Source organism: Lontra canadensis, unplaced genomic scaffold (assembly GCF_010015895.1).
Source record: "Lontra canadensis isolate GAN:19392208 unplaced genomic scaffold, GSC_riverotter_1.0 scaffold84, whole genome shotgun sequence".
NCBI lineage: Eukaryota > Metazoa > Chordata > Mammalia > Carnivora > Mustelidae > Lontra > Lontra canadensis.
The window spans coordinates 4,032,032-4,052,461 of NW_022631078.1; the positions used below are offsets into that span (position 1 = coordinate 4,032,032).

General features: G+C 41.8%; 1 protein-coding gene across 3 annotated transcripts in view; it reads left to right on the plus strand.

Moving 5' to 3' along the window:
• Positions 1 to 110: 110 nt before the first annotated feature.
• Positions 111 to 20,430, plus strand: part of SMC1B (structural maintenance of chromosomes 1B) — a 73,539-nt gene continuing 53,219 nt past the window's right edge. For all 3 annotated transcript variants that reach the window (XR_004385645.1, XM_032882782.1, XM_032882783.1), the window contains exons 1-4: positions 111 to 271; positions 14,588 to 14,776; positions 17,362 to 17,474; positions 17,567 to 17,770. Coding sequence is in view for 2 of the 3 variants with exons in the window: in XM_032882782.1 (XP_032738673.1) it covers positions 163 to 271; positions 14,588 to 14,776; positions 17,362 to 17,474; positions 17,567 to 17,770 (615 nt within the window). In the remaining variant the exon portion in view is untranslated. The remainder of the gene's footprint in view (positions 272 to 14,587; positions 14,777 to 17,361; positions 17,475 to 17,566; positions 17,771 to 20,430) is intronic.

A 20,430-nucleotide genomic window follows, 5' to 3' on the forward strand; every position in this document is an offset into this window, starting at 1 on the left:
GCGGGCCGGTTTCCTCGGAGACGCAAACAACCCGGTTGCTTAGGAACGGCGCGGCGCCCGCTGGGTTCTCGCCCTCCTCTCGCGAGACTCCGCGAAGCCCTTCCCGCGCTTTTCCTGCCGGCGGCGTGTGGAGAAGCCGCTTGAGGCGCGGAGGGCGCAGCCATGGGCCACCTGGAGGTGCTGCTCGTGGAGAACTTTAAGTCGTGGCGGGGCCGCCAGGTCATCGGCCCTTTCAGGAGGTTCACCTGCATCGTCGGCCCCAACGGCTCCGGTAACTGGGACCCTGAACGCGTCTGCCCGCCCCGCCCGTCCAGGCCCCATTTTGCCCAAGGGGACGTGAGGGTGACCTCGCGTGTGGGACTCGAGCCGTTGCTGCCCACGGGCCTCGGCCAGCCTCACCCCTTCACCCCCACCCGCCCTCCGCCGCCGGACCGAGACCCTCCCCCTCCTCGGGACCCTGACCTTGACCCTCTGCCCTCGCCGCCTGGGCCCCGCCTCGGCCCTCCGCCCCCGGGTCCACTCTCGCCTGGACCACAGACCCCTACTCTCTCCGCCGCTTGGACCCAACCTCCTCTCTCCAGCCCCCGGCCCTCCGCAGCCCGTACCCCGGAACCCGACCCTCCCCCTCTAGCCCCGACTCCAGCCTCTGCCTCGGCCGCCAGCTGCCGGTCCTTGGCCGCCGCAGCCCAGAGCCCGACCTTCGGCCGCCGCCCCCGTCCCCCGCCCCCGTCCCCAGTCCTCCCGCGCCCGACCCTCACCCTCGGCCACCCGGCCCTCCGTCGCCCGCAGGTGCCTGCCCTCCCTCTCTGCCCAGCTCCCAGAAGCCCACCTTTGCCCACTGACCCTCGACGCCCCCCCCAACCCCCGCGCCAGCCCTCCGGGGCCCAGACCGAGACCCCGACCCTCGCCCTCCAGCGCCCGGTGTTTGTCCCAGGTGCCTGCCCTCACCCTCTGCCCCCCGCCCCTCACCTTCAGCTGCCCGGCCCTTCGCCGCCAGGTGCCCAGCCATGCCTTCTGCCCGACCCCCGGCCCTCTGGCACCTGGACCCTGGCCCTCGCCCTCCAACCCCCGTACTCAGCCCTCCCCCGCCAGGTGCCCACCCTTGCCCTGTGCGGCTGGGCCCCGACCCTCCTCCACACCCAGCCCCAGGTCAGCCCAGGACCGTCCTCTCCTTTGCCCTGGCTCCCCGGGCTTTGCCGGTTTCTCCTCCGCGCCGAGCCCTAGTCCCCTCTCGTCAGGGGCGCAGTTGTCCTTATAAAGCAGACCCAGGATTCCGAACTCAGTGACATGAGACCGCTTGTTTCCCCTGGCTGCTTACGGGGCACCAGGCAAAGCGCAAGCCACAAAGAACACGGTCGAGCAGGAGGTAGGAAGTGACCCTGCCCGTCCTGAAGCCATTCTGCGCGTCCCCGGTTGAGATAAGGCCCCAGTCAGGGTCAGCGCCGGGCGCTTCCGGTTCACGGTGTGCAGGCAGCGAGGGGTCTCTGTTCCTTTGGAAGATCAGCCGGCAGAGCCTTCCCCACTGCCTCTTCCAAGTGGTCAGGCACGGAGGGGCTGGTGTCTTAGGAGTCCCTCTTTGTAAAGGGATTTCATCAGTCCTGGGCCTTTGCAGACCTCCTGTTTCTGCTTGCCATGGGTTCTGAGCGTGTCATGAGCTGGGGCAGGTCTAGGTGACATCTGGTCTCTGCGGCGATGCCCTTACCGGCTACTTCATTGCTTGACACAGGCCCCACTTGCCAGGAGTGACTCCGTCTTGCCTGCTGCACCTCTCGTCTCCATCCCCTTCCTTTTCTCCTCCAAAGACTAAGTGAGAGAGAGCTAAAGGAAATCATTGGTTTTAATGAGCCTGAACAACTGTTTGGATTCAAGGATATGCCTACGTAGGAATATTGTAATAATAACAGCATTCCTGGAGCTTTTACCAAGCTCCTGGCACCCCTGTTTCAGTGCTTATAGTGACTATTAGCCCACATTACAGTTTAGGAAACTGAACCTCAGAGGGTCCAGACGACTCTCCACAGTCACCCAGGAAGGGCAGAGCCTGCACTTGAGTTCAGGCCAGGCTCCCTACTGCGCTGGGGTGAGAATCCACAGACGTAATGGCCCCAGCAGGCAGAGGGCCTAAAATGAGAGTTACTGTGAGATTTTTCCTAACTCACATCTTTGTGGCTCTCTCAGGCCAGATTTCCTTGATTCTGTTATCAAAAAGACTTTGAAAAGATAAAGGTAAGAATGCAGGAGTATTTATAATAATCTCCACTCATTTCTCAGCTTAGTAGGTCCCGCCATCAGTAGATTCTCACCTTTGAGCTGGTGGTTATGTGAAGGGTTGCTCCGTTATATTTTGTTCTTCCAACAGTGTGATATTTTGAATGAATATTTGAGTAAAGTCTTAGACTGCAGTCAGCCTAAATTATTTGCCCACTGCTGTTTAAGATCCAGACAAAGTGGTGTTTTGAACTTTTTTAAACTAGTGCCAAACGTAAGTTTCAACCTTATTTCTTTTCTTAATTCAACAGTACATATCGTTATTAACAATATATCTTAAGGTTATCGTGAAAATGCCTTTATAATTTCTTCTTATCCCACATGCCCTGGAAGCTCCATTCCCCTCCTGAGTCTCACTGGTAACCCGGAGACTTTGCTTAGAACCATATAAAGCCAGTCATGGATTATTTCAACATTACCTTTATTATCTGACCCCACAAAAATTTCTGGTTTACTTATTGCTGAATTTTGCGTGGGCTATTCACATTGTCCCATACAATGGCCAAAACTCAGTGTAATGCTAATCCAGGACTAATTTAATATATTCATTTGAATATTTGTCAATAAATCATCTTTTTAAAAATCTTACAGAATTACTGGCACATTTAGGTAGATTTTATTAAACCAATCGATAATTTTCTGTTATACCCATTTTTCTCTTAAACTTTAATTTAGCTAGATGTGGTCATTCTTTTTGTAGTAATTTCCTATTGCTAGCACCTGTTAAAATTTGATATGTTCTCACTTGGTTTTAGTAAATCTAATGTTGGGGTTTTTTGTGGGTAGTGGAAAAATTTCATCTTTAATTCTAACCTTGATGTTTTTCCACTTAAATTTAACAAATTGTTTTTGTGTATATATAGTATTAGAAGCAGAAGAAAGATATATACAATGAGACAGCTTCTTCTCCCAAGACATTGGGAGTATAAGAAAATGGCACACTTGTTGAAATAGAAGGCCTGAGAACACAGTTTATGGAACTTTAAGCAAGGAAAATACTAGATCTGATATAGGGAGGTATGGACAGAAAGAGGTAAAGATAAGGAAAAATATTCTAGAGGAATTAGCATTTGAGCTTGCCCAAAGAATAAAGAGTACTTTTCTAGGGATTTGTGAGTCTATTCTGGGACAGTTATAGCCCAAATTGTCAAGAATGTAGTACACGTGTAGAGGAGCAATGGTGTGTAGTGTTGGAATCCTACTGGGTAAGTCCTGGCCAGAATGATGTATTTAGCTTTATGGAAAAAATAGTAGACTTTGGAGCAGGGACTGTGGAGCAGGGAAGTTCCACAAGTGTGCCTGAGCCTAAGGCTATCCTCTCCACGTGATTTATACCCTGCCCCTTCCTCGCTTCTTTGCTTCTATTATTTTCTTTCTCTTTTGGACTGTATCTTCCTCCCTTATTGGATAATTTTCATTGGCAATGATACATGCCTTATTAACACTCTCATGACATAGAGGGTAGCTAGCTATATGATAAGAAAATACAGTACGATGTTAACTGCAGAATTTAGTGGTAAACATACGGATGTTTACAGTGAAGTTCTTTCAACTTTCTTGTGTGTTTGGAAGTTTTATAATGAAATGTTTGGGGGAAAGCCCTTGAACTTCACTGTCTCTTTAGGCTGTTGCCCCATTTTATCAGTACAGGGAAACTCTCTGAACCATCCTCGGTGCTCTTGATTCAGTTTTCAGTCCCAAGTTCCACTGAAATGACACTTATCTAGGTCACCGTTGACTACATCTTGTAAGAGTCAGTAGCCAGTCTCCTTCCTCATCCTGTTTGACTTATCAGTGTTGTTTCATTCATGTAAAAATAATGGCATGCCTACTAAGTCCCATACACTGTTCTCATCAGTGAACAGATAAAAATCCCTTCCCATGTAGAACTTGAATTCAAGTGCAGAGAGATAGATAACAAAATATGAGAAGTGTATAGAATGTTAATGTCCAGTATTAAGTAGAAAAATAGAAACAGGAGGGCAATCAGAAATGCTGGGGTTGTTTTTAAAGAAGTTGGTCAAGGGAAGTTCTTGCTGTCTTGGTGGCATGGCAGGTCACATTTCCTCTCTCCCTTGAGCCTCTGCTCTTCTGACTTTGTATACCAAGTAGGTTTTCTCCTGTGTCACTGGCAAGCCCTCGGTTATTGGCAGCTTCTCCCCTAGGTTTCTTAAGCACTGGAGTCCTCCCACCCCCTGGAAATACATCCTCTGTCTGTGTATACCTTATTTTCTTTGCCCAGTTCCATAGCTTCAAACACCATCCTTATGCTGCTGACTTTCAAAATAATATGCCTAGGCTATAATATTCAGCTTTTTTTTTTTTTTAACTATTTTTAGTAGACATGTGAAATACCATAATCAGGGGTGCCTGGCTGGCTCAGTTGAGTTCAAGTCCCACATTGAGCATAGATATTACTTAAAAACAAAATCTTTAAAAAATACTATAATGAGAAAGTGTAGCAAATTTCCTCTCCCCTACTTCCTGCAGACAAACTTGTTCCTTCTGAGGTCTTACCTTCTCAGTAAGGGGCACCATTTACTCACTCAGACCAGATACCCAGAGTAATTCTTTATTCCTCCTTCTACACCCCACTTCCCTTGTCTAATCTTCTATAAATCCTAATAACACCATCTCTGAAATGTATCCTAAATCCAGTTGTTTCTTGCCACGTTTCACTGCTGTTACTCAGCCAAAGTTGCTAGAACTCTCATTTGGACTATTTCTGTAACTTCTTAACATGTCCCTCTGCTTTCTTTCTTGTGTCTCTGCAATTCATTCTCACAGCAGAGTGAGCGGTTTAAACAAACAGGGTAAAAAAGGAAATCTATAAATTCAAGCACAGCCCAACTTAAAACTCTTCAATGGCTTTCCCCCACACTTGGAATAAAATCCAGTATTTCTTGGGTGCCTGAGTGGCTCGGTGGGTTAAACCTCTGCCTTCAGCTTGGGTCATGATCTCAGGGTCCTGGGATGGAGCCCTGCATTGGGGGGGGTCTCTGCTCAGCGGGGAGCCTGCTTCCCCCTCTCTCTCTACCTACTTGTGATATCTCTCTCTGTCAAATAAATAAATAAAATCTTTTAAAAAAATAATAAAATCCAGTATTTCTTACCATGATCCACAAAGCCTTTATGATCTGTCTCCTGTGTATTTCTCTTCTCTAATAGTCTCTTCCCCCATATTTACTGTGCTCCAGTCAGAAGTGCTTTTCTTTTCCCCCTTCCTTACATAGACCAATTTTATTTCCATTTCAGGGTCTTAGCATTTGCTGTTCCTTGGACTTTAGAATGCTTTTCTCCCAGAGTTCCAAGTTCCATATGGCTACCACCTAAATGAATTCTCTTTTATCCTTGTAAGTTCTCCCTGTCACACCCAGAACAATACCAGTCTGGGCCAATTCTACCACCTTAATAATCTTGTCCTCTTACCTCTTCCCACTTCTATCACTGTTTCTGGCTCTTATCATTTCTTCCTTGGATTAGTATAGTAATCCTTTAGCTGAGCTCCCAAACTTTAGTCTTACCCTACTTTAATCCATGTGTCACATTGTTACCTCAATAATCTTCATCTGTTCCCACAAGAAAGAAGATCCATTTTATTTCTTGATCGATGAAGAAAAGGCACTTAAAAAAAATTCAGTACCTAAAAGGTTGATAGGCTCAAATGAAACATTTTTGGTTAGACTCCATCATAGGTGGTGATGTTGTGTACTTCACGTTGTATTACCTCACAATACCTACTTGTTCTACCACCAGTGCTAAAATTGACCCCTGGATTAGGGTAGTGACAGTGATTACTCTATTGTACAATTAGTTTTTCCCTTCTAACTAGTTAGTGTTCTAGTGTTACTTGTGTTAATTTGACATTAGAGGGGGCCTGGGTGGCTCAGTGGGTTAAGCCGCTGCCTTCGGCTCGGGTCATGATCTCAGGATCCTGGGATCGAGCCCCGCACCGGGCTCTCTGCTCAGCGGGGAGCCTGCTTCCTCCTCTCTCTCTGTCTGCCTCTCTGCCTGCTTGTGATCTCTCTCTGTTAGATAAATAAATAAAATCTTTAAAAAAAAATTTAAAAAAAATTTGACATTAGAAAAATGTTCCATATCCACCAATTACCCAAATTTTTTTTTAATTTTAAGTTTTCAGTTGTAATTCCAGTATAATTAACACAGTGTTATATTAGTTTCATGTGTACAGTATATTGATTCTATTAGGGTCCGTAATCAAAGGAGCGAGACTGATAGAAAGCAAAGGTCAAGCAAAGCTTTATTTCGCGCCAAGTATCGAGAATCAAACTGACCAGTCAGGGCCGTCTCTTGCAAAGAGGCGACCCCTCTCAGCCTCACAGACTAACTTTTATAGAGGTAGTTTAGCCAGGCTATACACAGGTGGCCAATGAGATTGCAATACACAGAGAAAACTGCACAGTCATGTTAGGTCACACACGAGCGGCCAATTGAATTACAATTCACCCTAGTAGTGCCCCACTGATTGGCTGTCTCTACCTGGCCTGACCCGCCCTTGTATCTGGGCTTTGCAAGTAAGTTCCTCTGGGAGGGGCAGGGTCAATCTAAGTTTACTGCATGAACAACAAAATGGCTCCCTCTGATTAAGTAGGCCCTTACAGATTCAACAATTCTATTATACATTACTCAGTATTCATCATGTTACGTGTACTCTTTAATCCCCATCACCTATTTCTTCTCCCCCCCGCCACCATATTCCCTTTGGTAACCACTAATTTGTTCTCTATACTTAAGAATCTGTTTCTTTTTCTTTTTCACTTTTTGAACTGTTTCTTGGTTTGCCTCTTTTTCCCCTTTGTTTTGTTTCTTAAATTCCACATGAGTGAAATCATGGTATTTGTCTTTCTCTGACTGACTGATTTTGCTTAGCATTATACTCTCTAGTTTCACCCATGTTGTTGCAAATGGCAGGATTGCATTCTTTTTTTATGACTAATACCCCACTGTATATACATACCCCATCTTTTTTATCAGTTCATCAGTTCATGGACACTCGGGCTGCTTCCATATCTTGGCTATTATAAATAACATTACTATAAACATTGGGGTGCCTGCATCCTTTTGAATTAGTGTTTTTGTATTCTTTGGGTGAATACCCAGTAGTCTGATTACTGCATCACAGGATGGTTCTATTTTTAACTTTTTGAGGAAACTCCATACTGTTTTCCACAGTGGCTGTACCAGTTTGCATTCCCACAAACAGTGCTCGAGGGTTCCTTTTTCTCCACATCCTCACCAACACTGTTATTTCTTATGTTTTTGATCTTAGCCATTGCAGCATGTGTGAGGTGATAGCTCATTATAGTTTGATTTGCATTTCCCCAATGATGAGTGATGTGGAGCATCTTTTCATGTGTCTGTTGGCCATCTGTGTGTCTTCTTTGGAAAAATATCTGTTCATGTTGTTTGCCCATTTTTTAGTTGGATTATTTGTTTTTGGGGTGTTGAATTGTATAACTTCATTATGTATTTTAGATACTAATCCTTTATTGCACATGTCATTTATAAATATCTTCTATTTGGCAAGTTGTCTTTTAGTTTTGTTGATTATTTTCTTTGCCGTGCAGAAAATTTTTATTTTGATGTAGTCCCAGTGGTTTATTTTTGCTCTCATTTCCCTTGCTACAGGGAATCTATCTAGTAAAATATTGTTGCAGCCAATGTCGAAATTACTGGATTTGCTACCCAAATGTTTTTAATGCCATTTAATAATCCTGACTGAATTGGCATTTCATTAAGGTTTGCAAAATTGAGTTTATAATATGTCATGCTTTTTCTACATTCACTGTTTTAAGAAAAGTTTTTTTTTTTCTATTGACTGGGATTATTAGAAACCTAAAATACAGTTCACATTGGAAAAACATAATACATGCTTTTTTTTTTTAAGATTTTATTTATTTATTTGAGAGAGAGCAAGCCAAAGAGGGCCGTTGTCAGGGGGATGGGCACAGGGAGCCTAACCTGGGGTTCCATCCCAGGACCCGAGCTGAAGGCAGTTGCTTAATCAACTGAGCCACACAGGCATCCCAAATGCTTGTCCTTTTTAATTAGTATTTTCATAAATGAAAGTTAATAGTATAAATGGTGAAGATGAGTTTATCTCGGAGCACCTGGATGGCTCAGTGGGTTAAAGCCTCTGCCTTCTGTTCAGGTCATGATCCCAGGGTCCTGGGATCGAGCCCCACATCCGGCTTTCTGCTCAGCAGGGAGCCTGCTTCCTCCTCTCTCTTTCTGCCTGCCTTTCTGCCTACTTGTGATCTCTGTCTGTCAAATAAATAAATAAAATCTTAAAAAAAAAAGTTTATCTCTTTTTTTGTTACTATCTTTATGGACTCATAGATTTTCATTGATATAGTGTGTTTTAATCCACCAAAACCATTGCTTGTTTTTTATTTTAAGATTTTATTTATTTATTTGAGGGAGAGAGAGAGAGAGAGCATGAGTAGGCTAGAGGGGCAGAGGGAGAAGGAGAAGCCGACTCCCCACTGAGCGGAGAGCCCTACACGGTGCTTGATACCAGGATCCTGGGATCATGACCTGAGCCGAAGGCAGATGCCCAACTGACTGAGCCACCCAGATACCCCATAAACCATTATTGGTTTTGATGCTCACCCTGTTATATCTTTAGTCAGTAGGAACTCTTTCAAGCTTCCTCCTGTGTCCTTTGGTCATGACCTCATTGATATTTGAAATCTTCCTTACTTTCTGACATAAGATGCTCCAGTTCCCAGGCTATTCTTCAATTTTCCCAGCCTCAGACTTGGAAATAGCCAGTGCTCCAGTTATTTCTGGTTTCTTTTTGAAGGAAAGTTACTAAAGACCACAATCTGAGAACAAGAGATACTCAGTGCATTTGATCAGTGCGTTTGGGTAATAGTGGGTCTAGGCCATTTCAGTGGCTGGAGCTAGGAAATACATGAAGCACTTGTTCAGACTTGTTCTTTTGTTTATAGAAGCTTTATTGAGATATAATTTACATACTATCAAGTTTGTCCTCTGTAAGTGAACAATTCAGTGATGTTCACTGTATTCACAGGGTTGTATAACTGTCATCGCTAATTCCAAAACATTTTCATCACCCCAGAAAGAAACCTTGTACCCATTAGCATCCCTCTCCATTATCTCCTTTCTATCTAGCCCCTGGCAACCACTAATCCACTTTCTGTCTCTATGGATTTTCCTATTCTGGACACTTTATGTAAATGGAACCATGTAATATGGGGCCTTTTGTGTCTGGCTTCTTTCACTTAACCTAAGAGGTTCCTCTGTGTTATAGTATGTATTAGTCCTTAACTCCTATTTATTGCTGAATAATATTTCATTGCAAGGTACACCACATTGTATTTATTCACCGGTTGAAGGACTTTTGGGTTGTTGCCATTTTATGGTTGTTTTGAATAATGCTGCTCTCAACATTTGTGTACAAGTCTTTGTGTGGACATGTTTTCATATTCTTGGATGTATCCCTAGGAGTGGAGTTGCTGGGTCTTATGGTAACTGTGTCTTACATTCAAGGAACTGCCAGACTGTTTTCTGAAGGAAGCACTCTATTTTGACATTCCTATTGGCAATGAATGTTCGGATTTCTCCACATCTTCAACACTTGTTATTGTCTTCTCTCTTTTAGACATCCTAGTTAATGTGAATTTTATCTCATTGTGGTTTCGATACACCTTTCCCTAGAGACTATTATGTTTGAGCATCTTTCCATGTTACAGTAATTTTTAAAAATAAAATTCATGGGGCACCTGGGTGGCACAGTCTGTTAAGCCACCAACTCTTGGTTTCTTGCCCAGGTCATGAACTCAGCATGTGATCAAGCCTCCAGTCAGGCTATGTACTCAATGAGGAGTCAGCTTGAGATTCCCCTCTCCCTCTCCCCTCCTACTTGTACTCTCTCTAAAATAAATAAATAAATCCTAATAAAATAAAAAACAAAAATTGAATTCATGTTGATATTCTCCATTTGGTATTTTTTAAAGATTTATTTATTTTCTTACTTATTTGAGAGACAGAGCAGGGATAGGGGCAGAGGGAGAGGGAGGGAGAGTCTCAAGCAGACTCCCCACTGAGCATAGAGCCCCATGCAGGGCTTGATCTCACAACCCCGAGAGCATGACCTGAGCCAAAATCAAGAGTTGGTCCCTTAACCAACTGAACCAGGCACCCCTGCATTCAGTTTTAATATAACTGTGTTTTCACTGTTTCCTGATTCTTGTCATTGCAAATATTTTTTATTACCCTGAAAATCTTAGTTCCTAACATCACTCATATAATTATGTTTTTGCTTTAATGTACGATACAAAGAAAACAGTCTTAAAATTATCAATATCAGTAAGAGTTCAAACAACGAAGAAAATAAAGGAAATTTAGAATTCTTTTGTACTTCTTTTTGTTCCTTAAAACACATCCCATGAAGAATGTACATTCAGAATTTTGTAATCTGAAGTCCCTTGAAATAAAATATTTCTGAATATGACTATATTTAATATTCAGTCAGGTTTACTTGTTTCTGATTGTTGTCATTTATAGAATTTTAAAATTTTAGGTTTTTTAAAAATGGGTAATAAATATATGTATTTCAAAGGTCAAAACTATAGAAAGGGATACACTGAGAAATCTTGCTTCTGCTCTTTACCCTCTATCAGTCAGGGTCCCAACTGGAGACAGGTGGCACATTCAAATGAGGACAATTTATTGAAGGTTTATTTACAAAGGGACTAATTACAAAGGTGTGGGAGGCTGTAAAGGAATTCCAAGGACTAGAGGAATTACAGGGTTAGCACGATGGATATGTTGCCACCCAAGGCAGAGAGAAGGAAATTTAAGTGCTGGAACCTGTCAAAGGACACAGCTAGTCGGAAGCCACTTCACAGAGAGAGAAGTAGGGGAATAAATACCCTGACCCCATTTTTTCCCTTCCCTCCTGCCAGAGCTCCCGATTGACCAAATCCAGCTAGAAGCCAAGAGGCATGAGAGTCTATTGATACAGGGCAAAAAGCAGGGAGGAAAATGGACCAGGAGAGGCTTACATGTGTCCAACTCAGTTTCTGTGTCCTGCTCTCTACTTTGTATAAATGACCAATTCTTGATTATCTTTCAGTATCCCTTTTTGCAAATGCAAGTAAATAGATTTGTATTGCTATTTCTAACCCCTTAGTTCTCTTTATGCCGAAGTTTGTATTTAGTTTTTTACTATACATGCTGTTATAAACTTTTTTTTTTCATTGACTACATGCTTTTCTCTTTCTGCTGTAATTCTCCTTGTGTGGCCGTTATATGGTTATTTCCAATGTTCCTTTAATTTCCAGACACTTGAGTTATTTCTGATCTTTTTCTCTTAGAACAAACATATAATGAATTGCATAGCTGTGTATTTTCCATTGTATAGTTGTACCCATGTATGAGGGGGATAGAATTCTAGAAGAGGAATTGCTGGCTTGAAAGATGAATGGGTTTAGAAAAGGGTTAGTATCCAAAATATATAAAGAAGTTATACAGCTCAACACCCAAAAAACAATACTCCAGCTAAAAAATGGTCAGACAACATGAACAGATATTTCTCCAAAGAAGACACACAGATGGCCAACAGACACATGAAAAGATGCTCCACATCACTCATCATCAGGGAAATGCAAATCAAACTATGATGAGCTATCACCTCACACATGCCACAATGGCTGAGATCAAAAATACAAGAGATAACTGTTGGTGAGGATGTGGAGAAAAAGGAACCCTCGAGCACTGTTTGTGGGAATGCAAACTGGTACAGCCACTGTGGAAAACAGTATGGAGGTTCCTCAAAAAGTTAAAAATAGAGGGGCACCTGGGTGGCTCAGTGGGTTAAAGCCTCTGCCTTTGGCTCAAGTCATAATCCCAGGGTCCTGGGATTGAGCCCCACATTGGGCTCTCTGCTCAGTGGGGAGCCTGCTTCCGCCCCTCCCCCTGCCTGCCTCTCTGCCTACTTGTGATCTCTGTCAAATTAAAAAAAAAAAAATCTTAAAAAAAAAAAAAGTTAAAAATAGAACTAGCCTGTGACCCAGTAATCAGACTACTGGGTATTTACCCAAAGAATACAAAAACACTAATTCAAAAGGGTACAGGCGCTCCCTCTATCTTCCCCCACATTCCCTCCCTCACTGTGCATGCTCTCTCTCTCAAATAAATAAATAAAAATTTTAAAAAAAGTAGGCTTAGGCTGCTGTACTACCAACTCCTACCAATCATAAGTATTTAAGCTAATGTAATACTTTAGCTAAGTATTTAGGACTTTTTCTTGTCCATGGGAATATCTTCATATAGTTAGTCATTTTTTTAATTTTATTTTTTATAAACATATAATATATATATATATTTTAAAGATTTTATTTATTTATGAGAGAGAGAGAGAGAGCGAGCACAGGCAGACAGAATGGCAGGCAGAGGCAGAGGGAGAAGCAGGATCCCTGCAGAGCAAGGAGCCCGATGTGGGACTCGATCCCAGGACGCTGGGATCATGACCTGAGCCGAAAGCAGCTGCTTAACCAACTGAGCCACCCAGGCGTCCCAACATATAATATATTTTTATCCCCAGGGGTACAGGTCTGTGAATCGCCAGGTTTACACACTTCACAGCACTTACCATAGCACATACCCTCCCCAATGTCCATAACCCCACCCGGCTCTCCCAACCCCCCTCCCCCCATCAACCCTCAGTTTATTTTGTGAGGTTAAGAGTCATTTATGGTTTGTCTCCCTCCCAATCCCATCTCGTTTCATTTACTCTTCTCCTACCCCCTTAACCCCCCATGTTGCATCTCCTCTCCCTCATATCAGGGAGATCATGTGATAGTTGTCTTTCTCCAATTGACTTATTTCGCTAAGCATGATACCCTCTAGTTCCATCCACGTCGTCGCAAATGGCAAGATTTCATTTCTTTTGATGGCTGCATAGTATTCCATTGTGTATATATACCACATCTTCTTTATCCATTCATCTGTTGATGGACATCTAGGTTCTTTCCATAGTTTGGCTATTGTAGACATTGCTGCTATAAACATTCAGGTGCACGTGCCCCTTCGGATCACTTCGTTTGTATCTTTAGGGTAAATACCCAGCAGTGCAAATGCTGGGTCATAGGGTAGTTCTATTTTCAACATTTTGAGGAACCTCCATGCTGTTTTCCAGAGTGGTTGCACCAGCTTGCATTCCCACCAATAGTGTAGGAGGGTTCCCCTTTCTCCGCATCCTCACCAGCATCTGTCATTTCCTGACTTGTTAATTTTAGCCGTTCTGACTGGTGTGAGGTGGTATCTCATTGTGGTTTTGATTTGTATTTCCCTGATGCCGAGTGATATGGAGCACTTTTTCATGTGTCTGTTGGCCATCTGGATGTCTTCTTTGCAGAAATGTCTGTTCATGTCTTCTGCCCATTTCTTGATTGGATTATTTGTTCTTTGGGTGTTGAGTTTGCTAAGTTCTTTATAGATTTTGGACACTAGCCCTTTATCTGATATGTCATTTGCAAATATCTTCTCCCATTCTGTCAGTTGTCTTTTGGTTTTGTTAACTGTTTTCCTTTGCTGTGCAAAAGCTTTTGATCTTGATAAAATGCCAATAGTTCATTTTTGCCCTTGCTTCCCTTGCTTTTGGCGATGTTCCTAGGATGATGTTGCTGTGGCTGAGGTCAGAGAGGTTGCTGCCTGTGTTCTTCTCAAGGATTTTGATGGATTCCTTTCTCACATTGAGGTCCTTCATCCATTTTGAGTTAGCCATTTTTAAAAGTATGTGATCGTTAGTAGTCATAAATGGAATAACTAAAATTCAGAGATGAGAGGCATCTGGGTGGCTCAGTGGATTAAGCCTCTGCCTTCAGCTCAGGTAATGATCTCAGGGTCTTGGGATTGAGCCTCACACCGGGCTCTCTGCTCAGCAGGGAGTCTGCTTCCCTCTCTCTCTCTGCCTGCGTCTTTGCCTATTTGTAATCTCTCTCTCTCTCTGTCAAATTAAAAAAAATCTTTAAAATTTAGAGATGATTTGCCATAGTATAGTATTTAATAATGAAAGAGAGTTGAGGTTTAGATCCCCTTATTTAGATCCTTAAATTTAGGCCACTTAATGCTTTACCATAGCTGCATAGAAGAAACCAGTGATCTACATAAAATTGTTCAGTCACATCCTAAATATAGACGAGACAGTATTACTGAGATGTGTATTGGCTCTATTTCTTTTCCAAGGGTGGCCTGGTTTATTTGACTCTGGGCAAGATTTTTTATTAATAAGAAGGAATAACTTTTTCCTCTCTCTTTTCTTTCCCAGGAAAATCTAATGTAATGGATGCACTTAGTTTTGTAATGGGAGAGAAAACAGCTAATTTAAGAGTGAAAAATATTCAAGAACTCATTCACGGAGCACATATTGGAAGACCTGTCTCCTCTTCTGCAAGTGTGAAAATTGTGTATGTGGAGGAAAGTGGAGAAGAAAAAACATTTACAAGGATTATCCGAGGTACTTTTTTGGTAGATCATTGCTTATGAGTCATTTGATATTTCAAAAGTTAAGTCAGATCATCTGTTTTCTTCTCTTTTTTTGAAGGGTGTGATTTGTTATTCCACTGGCATAGTAAACTAGAGATTTGGGGGGGGGGTTCTTCCTCTTAGATGGCAAATCTCAGAAGCAAGTAATAGAACCTATTTGATTCTCCACTAAGAGTCTTCTTTTTTTTTTTTTTTATAAAGATTTTATTTATTTATTTGACAGATCACAAGTAGGCAGAGAGGCAGGCAGAGAGAGGAAGGAAAGCAGGCTCCCTGCTGAGCAGAGAGCCCGATGTGGGGCTTGATCCCAGGACCCCGAGATCATGTCCTGAGCCGAAGGCAGAGGCTTTAACCCACTCAGCCACCCAGGTGCCCCAAGAGTCGTCTTTAGATGGATTTGTTCACATTTTTCTGATGTCAAATAGCATTTTTCTACCTGGTTATTAGGTTAAAATGAAGGAGTTTCTCTACATATGTGGTTTATGGTTTTCTTTGTGATAAACTGATTATTATGTATATTTTTGGTTTGTATTGGAAGTTTTTCTGTCACCAAATAGCAACCCAAGTGAAATATTTGAATTTGTATTTTTGTCACTTATTCAGGAAACAGGGATTTCATAAATAAACCCTTGTTTCCTGAGTAAGCAAGACTGAGAGTTGCTTATGTGTATCTTTTCTATAGGCTAAGAGTTTACAAAGTCTCTGTAAAATAGGCATGTCTTGGTTTTGGTCTTTTTGCTTTTGGTGTTTTGTTCTTGTGCACTAGAACATGGTCTTAATGTTTTAGTGTATAAATACTGTCTTATTAACTTTCCCCAGATTCAGCCACTGATAATTGTGGAAATACTTATACCTTAGTGTGTAACTTATTTCACCACATTACCACATAGATATCTTTATCGGTGAGTTTTCTCACTTCCTTTGGGTTTTTATTCAAAAGTCTCTGTTGCAGCAAAGATTACCTAACCCGTTCTATTTATCTAAAAAATCATCATAAATTTATATTTTCCCATCTTTATTGAGGTATAATTGACAGGTAAAAATTGCATATATCTATCTAGGGTCTCCTGCTGGCCCAGTCAGAAGAGCATGTGACTCTTTTTTTTTCCTTTTTTAAGATTTTATTTATTTACTTGACAGAGATCACAAGTAGGCAGAGAGGTAGGCAGAGAGAGAGGAAGGAAGCAGGCTTCCCACTGAGCAGAGAGCCTGATTGCAGGGCTTGATCCCAGGATCCTGGGATCATGACCTGAGCTGAATGCAGAGGCTTTAACCCACTGAGCCACCCAGTCACCCCAAGCACGTGACTCTTGATCTTGGAATCGTGGTTCTAGCCCCATATTGGGCCTAGAACTTACTTAAAAGAAAAAAAGAAAGAAAAAATGCTAATTTAAAAAAATTGCATGTATTTAAGGTATACATCTGTTTTTATATACATTGTGAAATGAACAACACACTCAAGCTAATTTACATATATATCACCTTACATGGTTACTGTTTTCTTTGTATGTACATGAGTGTGTGTGTTTCTGGTGAGAATACCTAAGATCTACCCTCATTACAACTGGAAGTATATAATACAGTATTGTTAGCTGTAGTCACATTGCTATACGTTAGATCTCCAGAACTTACTATCTTGCATTACTAAAACTTAGTAACCCTTGACCAACCTCTCCCCATTTCCCCCCCACCAGTCACTAGCATCCACCATTCTATCTCTGTTTCTGTGAGTTTAACTATTTTAGATTCTGCATGTACATGAGATCATGCAGTATTTCTGGACTCTCTGTTCTGTTCCATTGGTCTCTATGACTGTTTTTATGCCAGTGCCATACTGTTTTGATTACAGCGGCCTTGTAACAAATAGCTTATAAAGAATAAAAATGTATTTCTCACTGTTCTGGAGGCAAGAAGTCCAAGATCAGGTTGCCAGTATGGCCCAATGAAGGTCTGTCTTCTGGGTTGCAGACATCTCATTATCCTCTCACATTGGTGGAAGGAACTAGGGAGCTCTGTGGGATCTCTTTTGTCAGCCCGTTAATCCTGTCCCCCGAGGGCTCCACAGTCACAACTTAATCACCTCCCAAAGGCCCCACCTCCTAATACCATCACGTTTGGGAGTTAAAATTTCTACATATGAATTAAGAGGGGGCACAGACATTCAGACTGTAACATCCTATTCAAAACCGTAATGCCTGTTCCCCATACACAGAGACTTCCATGTCCCCTTCCCAGCTCTCTTACTCCTTAGCACTTAACATTTTCTCATGTGGTAATTGTTGTACTTACATAGCTCATTTTTTTGTGTGTCCGCATTGGAAGGTCTAAACTCCTTGAGATTCAGACATTCATTCATTTTGTCCACTACTGTAGAATACTCCTTGGCATATGGTGGTCATTCAATATCTGTTGACTGATTAAATGTATTTATTAATAACATGTATGTTGTTGCATAACTGACCATTTCAATAAGAGAAGTAATTTTACTAAACCTTGAATGGTTGTTACATGTCTGGTATCTATACTTCCAATAATAGCTTTTTTCTTTTATTTTAGGGGGATGCTCAGAATTTCATTTTGATGATAATCCAGTGAGCCGTTCTGTGTACATAGCTGAGTTGGAAAAGATAGGCATAATAGTCAAAGCACGGAACTGTCTCGTGTTTCAGGTAAGGAGCTGCTGTGCTGGTTTGTTTCGTTCATGACTTTGAAAATACAGCCATATATTTGATATGTTGATGTGCTTTGCTGTTTTTAAAAGGGAACTGTAGAGTCGATTTCAATGAAAAAACCCAAAGAAAGAACCCAGTTTTTTGAGGAAATCAGCACTTCAGGAGAGCTTATAGGAGAATATGAGGAAAAGAAAAGAAAGTTACAGAAAGCTGAAGAGGATGCACAGTTTAATTTTAATAAGAAGAAAAATGTAGCCGCAGAACGCAAACATGCAAAGTTAGAGAAAGAAGAGGTAAGGTTGTGATGGTGGAACCAGTAAGTGTCGGACATAAAGACTTGCTGTTAGCATTGCTAGGTATTGGCTTGCGGTTACTAACAAGATGTTAAAAATAATGTAAGACAAAGAAAGTCCACTATTCGTTAAAAATAAACTTTTTGATGTAGTTTCTACTGGGGTTTTTTTTTGTTTTTTTGTTTTTTTTTGTTTTTCCTTAATAGGCAGTGCAACTTTAACCACAAAAATGTCTGATTTTACTGACTAAAAATAAGCTTGGGGGGTTTATATCTTATATGATAGAAGCTTTCAACTTTTGGGTCTGGTCCCCTTGTACTCTTACAAATGTATAAGGCCCCCAAACAGTTTGTGTTAATGTGGGTTATATCTACCAATATTTATTATATTTGCAACTGAAACTGAGAAATTTAAAAAATATATTTTAACAAACTGAGGGTTTTGGAGGGGAGGGGGTGGGGGGGTTAGGTGAGCCTGGTGATGGGTATTAAGGAGGGCACGTATTGCATGGAGCACTGGGTGTGGTGTATAAACAATGAATCTTGGAACACTGAAAAAATTAAATTAAATTTAAAATATATACATATTTTTTAATAGTCAATGTTAAAACAGTAGTAAACATACATTAACATAAATGATGTATTTTTATGAAAAATAACTTCATTTTTTAAACTAATTAGAAAGGTGACATTGTTTTACATATTTATAATCTCCTTAATACATGGCTTAATAGAAGAATCTCCTATCGCCTGCATCAAACCAAATTTATGTGAAGGCCTAGCAGGTTTACCCACCATCAGTGCAACTGTCGACACAATGAAAAAAGCAGATAAGGGCTTATGAAAAGAGTTTTGACCTCAGGAGCTCCCTCAAAGCGTACTGGGAACCTCTAGGAGGCCACAGACACACTTCACAGATACTATTCTGTGGTATTTCTTGTTGCCCTTCACAATGCCTAGTATAGTGTCTTATTTATGGTTGATAATTATTTGCGCTTAGAATAATCTTTGTCAAATGGAAATCAGTCTGTCTTTCTCTTGCATAAAACCTCTATCAGTGGGCACCTGGGTGGCTCAGTTGGTTAAGCGACTGCCTTTGGCTCAGGTCATGATCCCGGGGTCCTGGGATCAAGTCCCACGTCAGGCTTCCAGCTCCATGGGGAGTCTGCTTCTCCCTCTGACCTTCTCCCCTCTCATGCTTTCTCTCACCCTCTCTCTCAAATAAATAAAGAAAATCTTTAAAAAAAAAAAAACCAACAAAACAAAACAAAACCTCTGTCAGTGCAGTGCTTCCCTCTAGTCTCCCTCCCCAGTGTAGTTGTATGGCCCCTTACCCACTTCCCAAGCTTTAGTTTCCTCTCCTCTCCCACCACACTGACGTTCACTGTTTATTGAACATAATGTGCTCACTTCTAGCTCTGAGCTTTTGCTGTTTCCCCTGCCCGACAACTGCGCTCCTGATGGTTTGCATGGCCAATACTCTCTCATTCAAGTTGTCATTAAAAAGATATTTTCTCAGGCAAGCATTTGATATCCACATGCCAATCTAAGCTGGAGCCCCTCCCTAGTGCTATTGCATTGCCCTATTTTTTGGTAACATATATTGCCGTAGGAAATTACCTTGTTTATTATGTTCACTTGTTTATGCTCTCATTCCCCCTCCACCATTAGAACAACTAACTTGTAAGTTGATATGAGCAGGGACTATTTTTTTTTTAAGATTTTATTTATTTATTTAATGACAGAGATCACAAGTAGGCAGAGAGGCAGGCAGAGAGAGAGGAGGAAGCAGGCTTCCTGCCGAGCAGAGAGCCCGATGCAGGGCTCGATCCCAGGACCCTGAGATCATGACCTGAGCCAAAGGTGGAGGCTTAACCCACTGAGCCACCCAGGCGCCCTGCAGGGACTATTAACATCTTCTTCTCTACTACATTCCCATCAACAAGGTCCAGGCACATAGGCAGTCATTAATATTTGAAGAAATAAATAAAAGGTAGATATGTTTCTCATTGTGATGTTTCTCTGTTTCTTCATGTTTTTATATATGTGTATTTATCCTTGGTTTTGTTAGTGGAGAGGAATGGTGTCAGTGAAAGACTCTGATATCCATAATATACTGAAACAGTTTATAGAAATGTAGAGTTGCAAAACTTCAAACTTTAGACAGTTAGAATCAATGAATTGCCTAACTATTTATTACAGTGTCGTGGCAAATGGCTGTTTACATATTACTCGGAATATATCATAGATTAGGAGATTTCCCTTCAAGGCAGCGCTTTATTCCTTTTTTTTTTTTTTCAAAGATTTTATTTATTTATTTGACAGACAGAGATCACAAGCAGGCAGAGAGGCAGGCAGAGAGAGAGAGGGAAGCAGGCTTCCCTGCCAAGCAGAGAGCCCGATGCGGGCCTCCATCCCAGGAACCTGATATCATGACCTGAGCCGAAGGCAGAGGCTTAACCCACTGAGCCACCCAGGTGCCCCATTCCTTTATTAACGGTACAAATGCTAAGGAAATTCTTCCATTTTACATATATTTTAGAATTTTAGTATTGCTGTTAACAGAAAAAATTACATCTTATAGCAAGAATTTTACCTGGAATCCTTGAAGTTATCATGATGTCAGGGTTGAGAGATTGAGCCCCTCCTCAGGCTTGTATT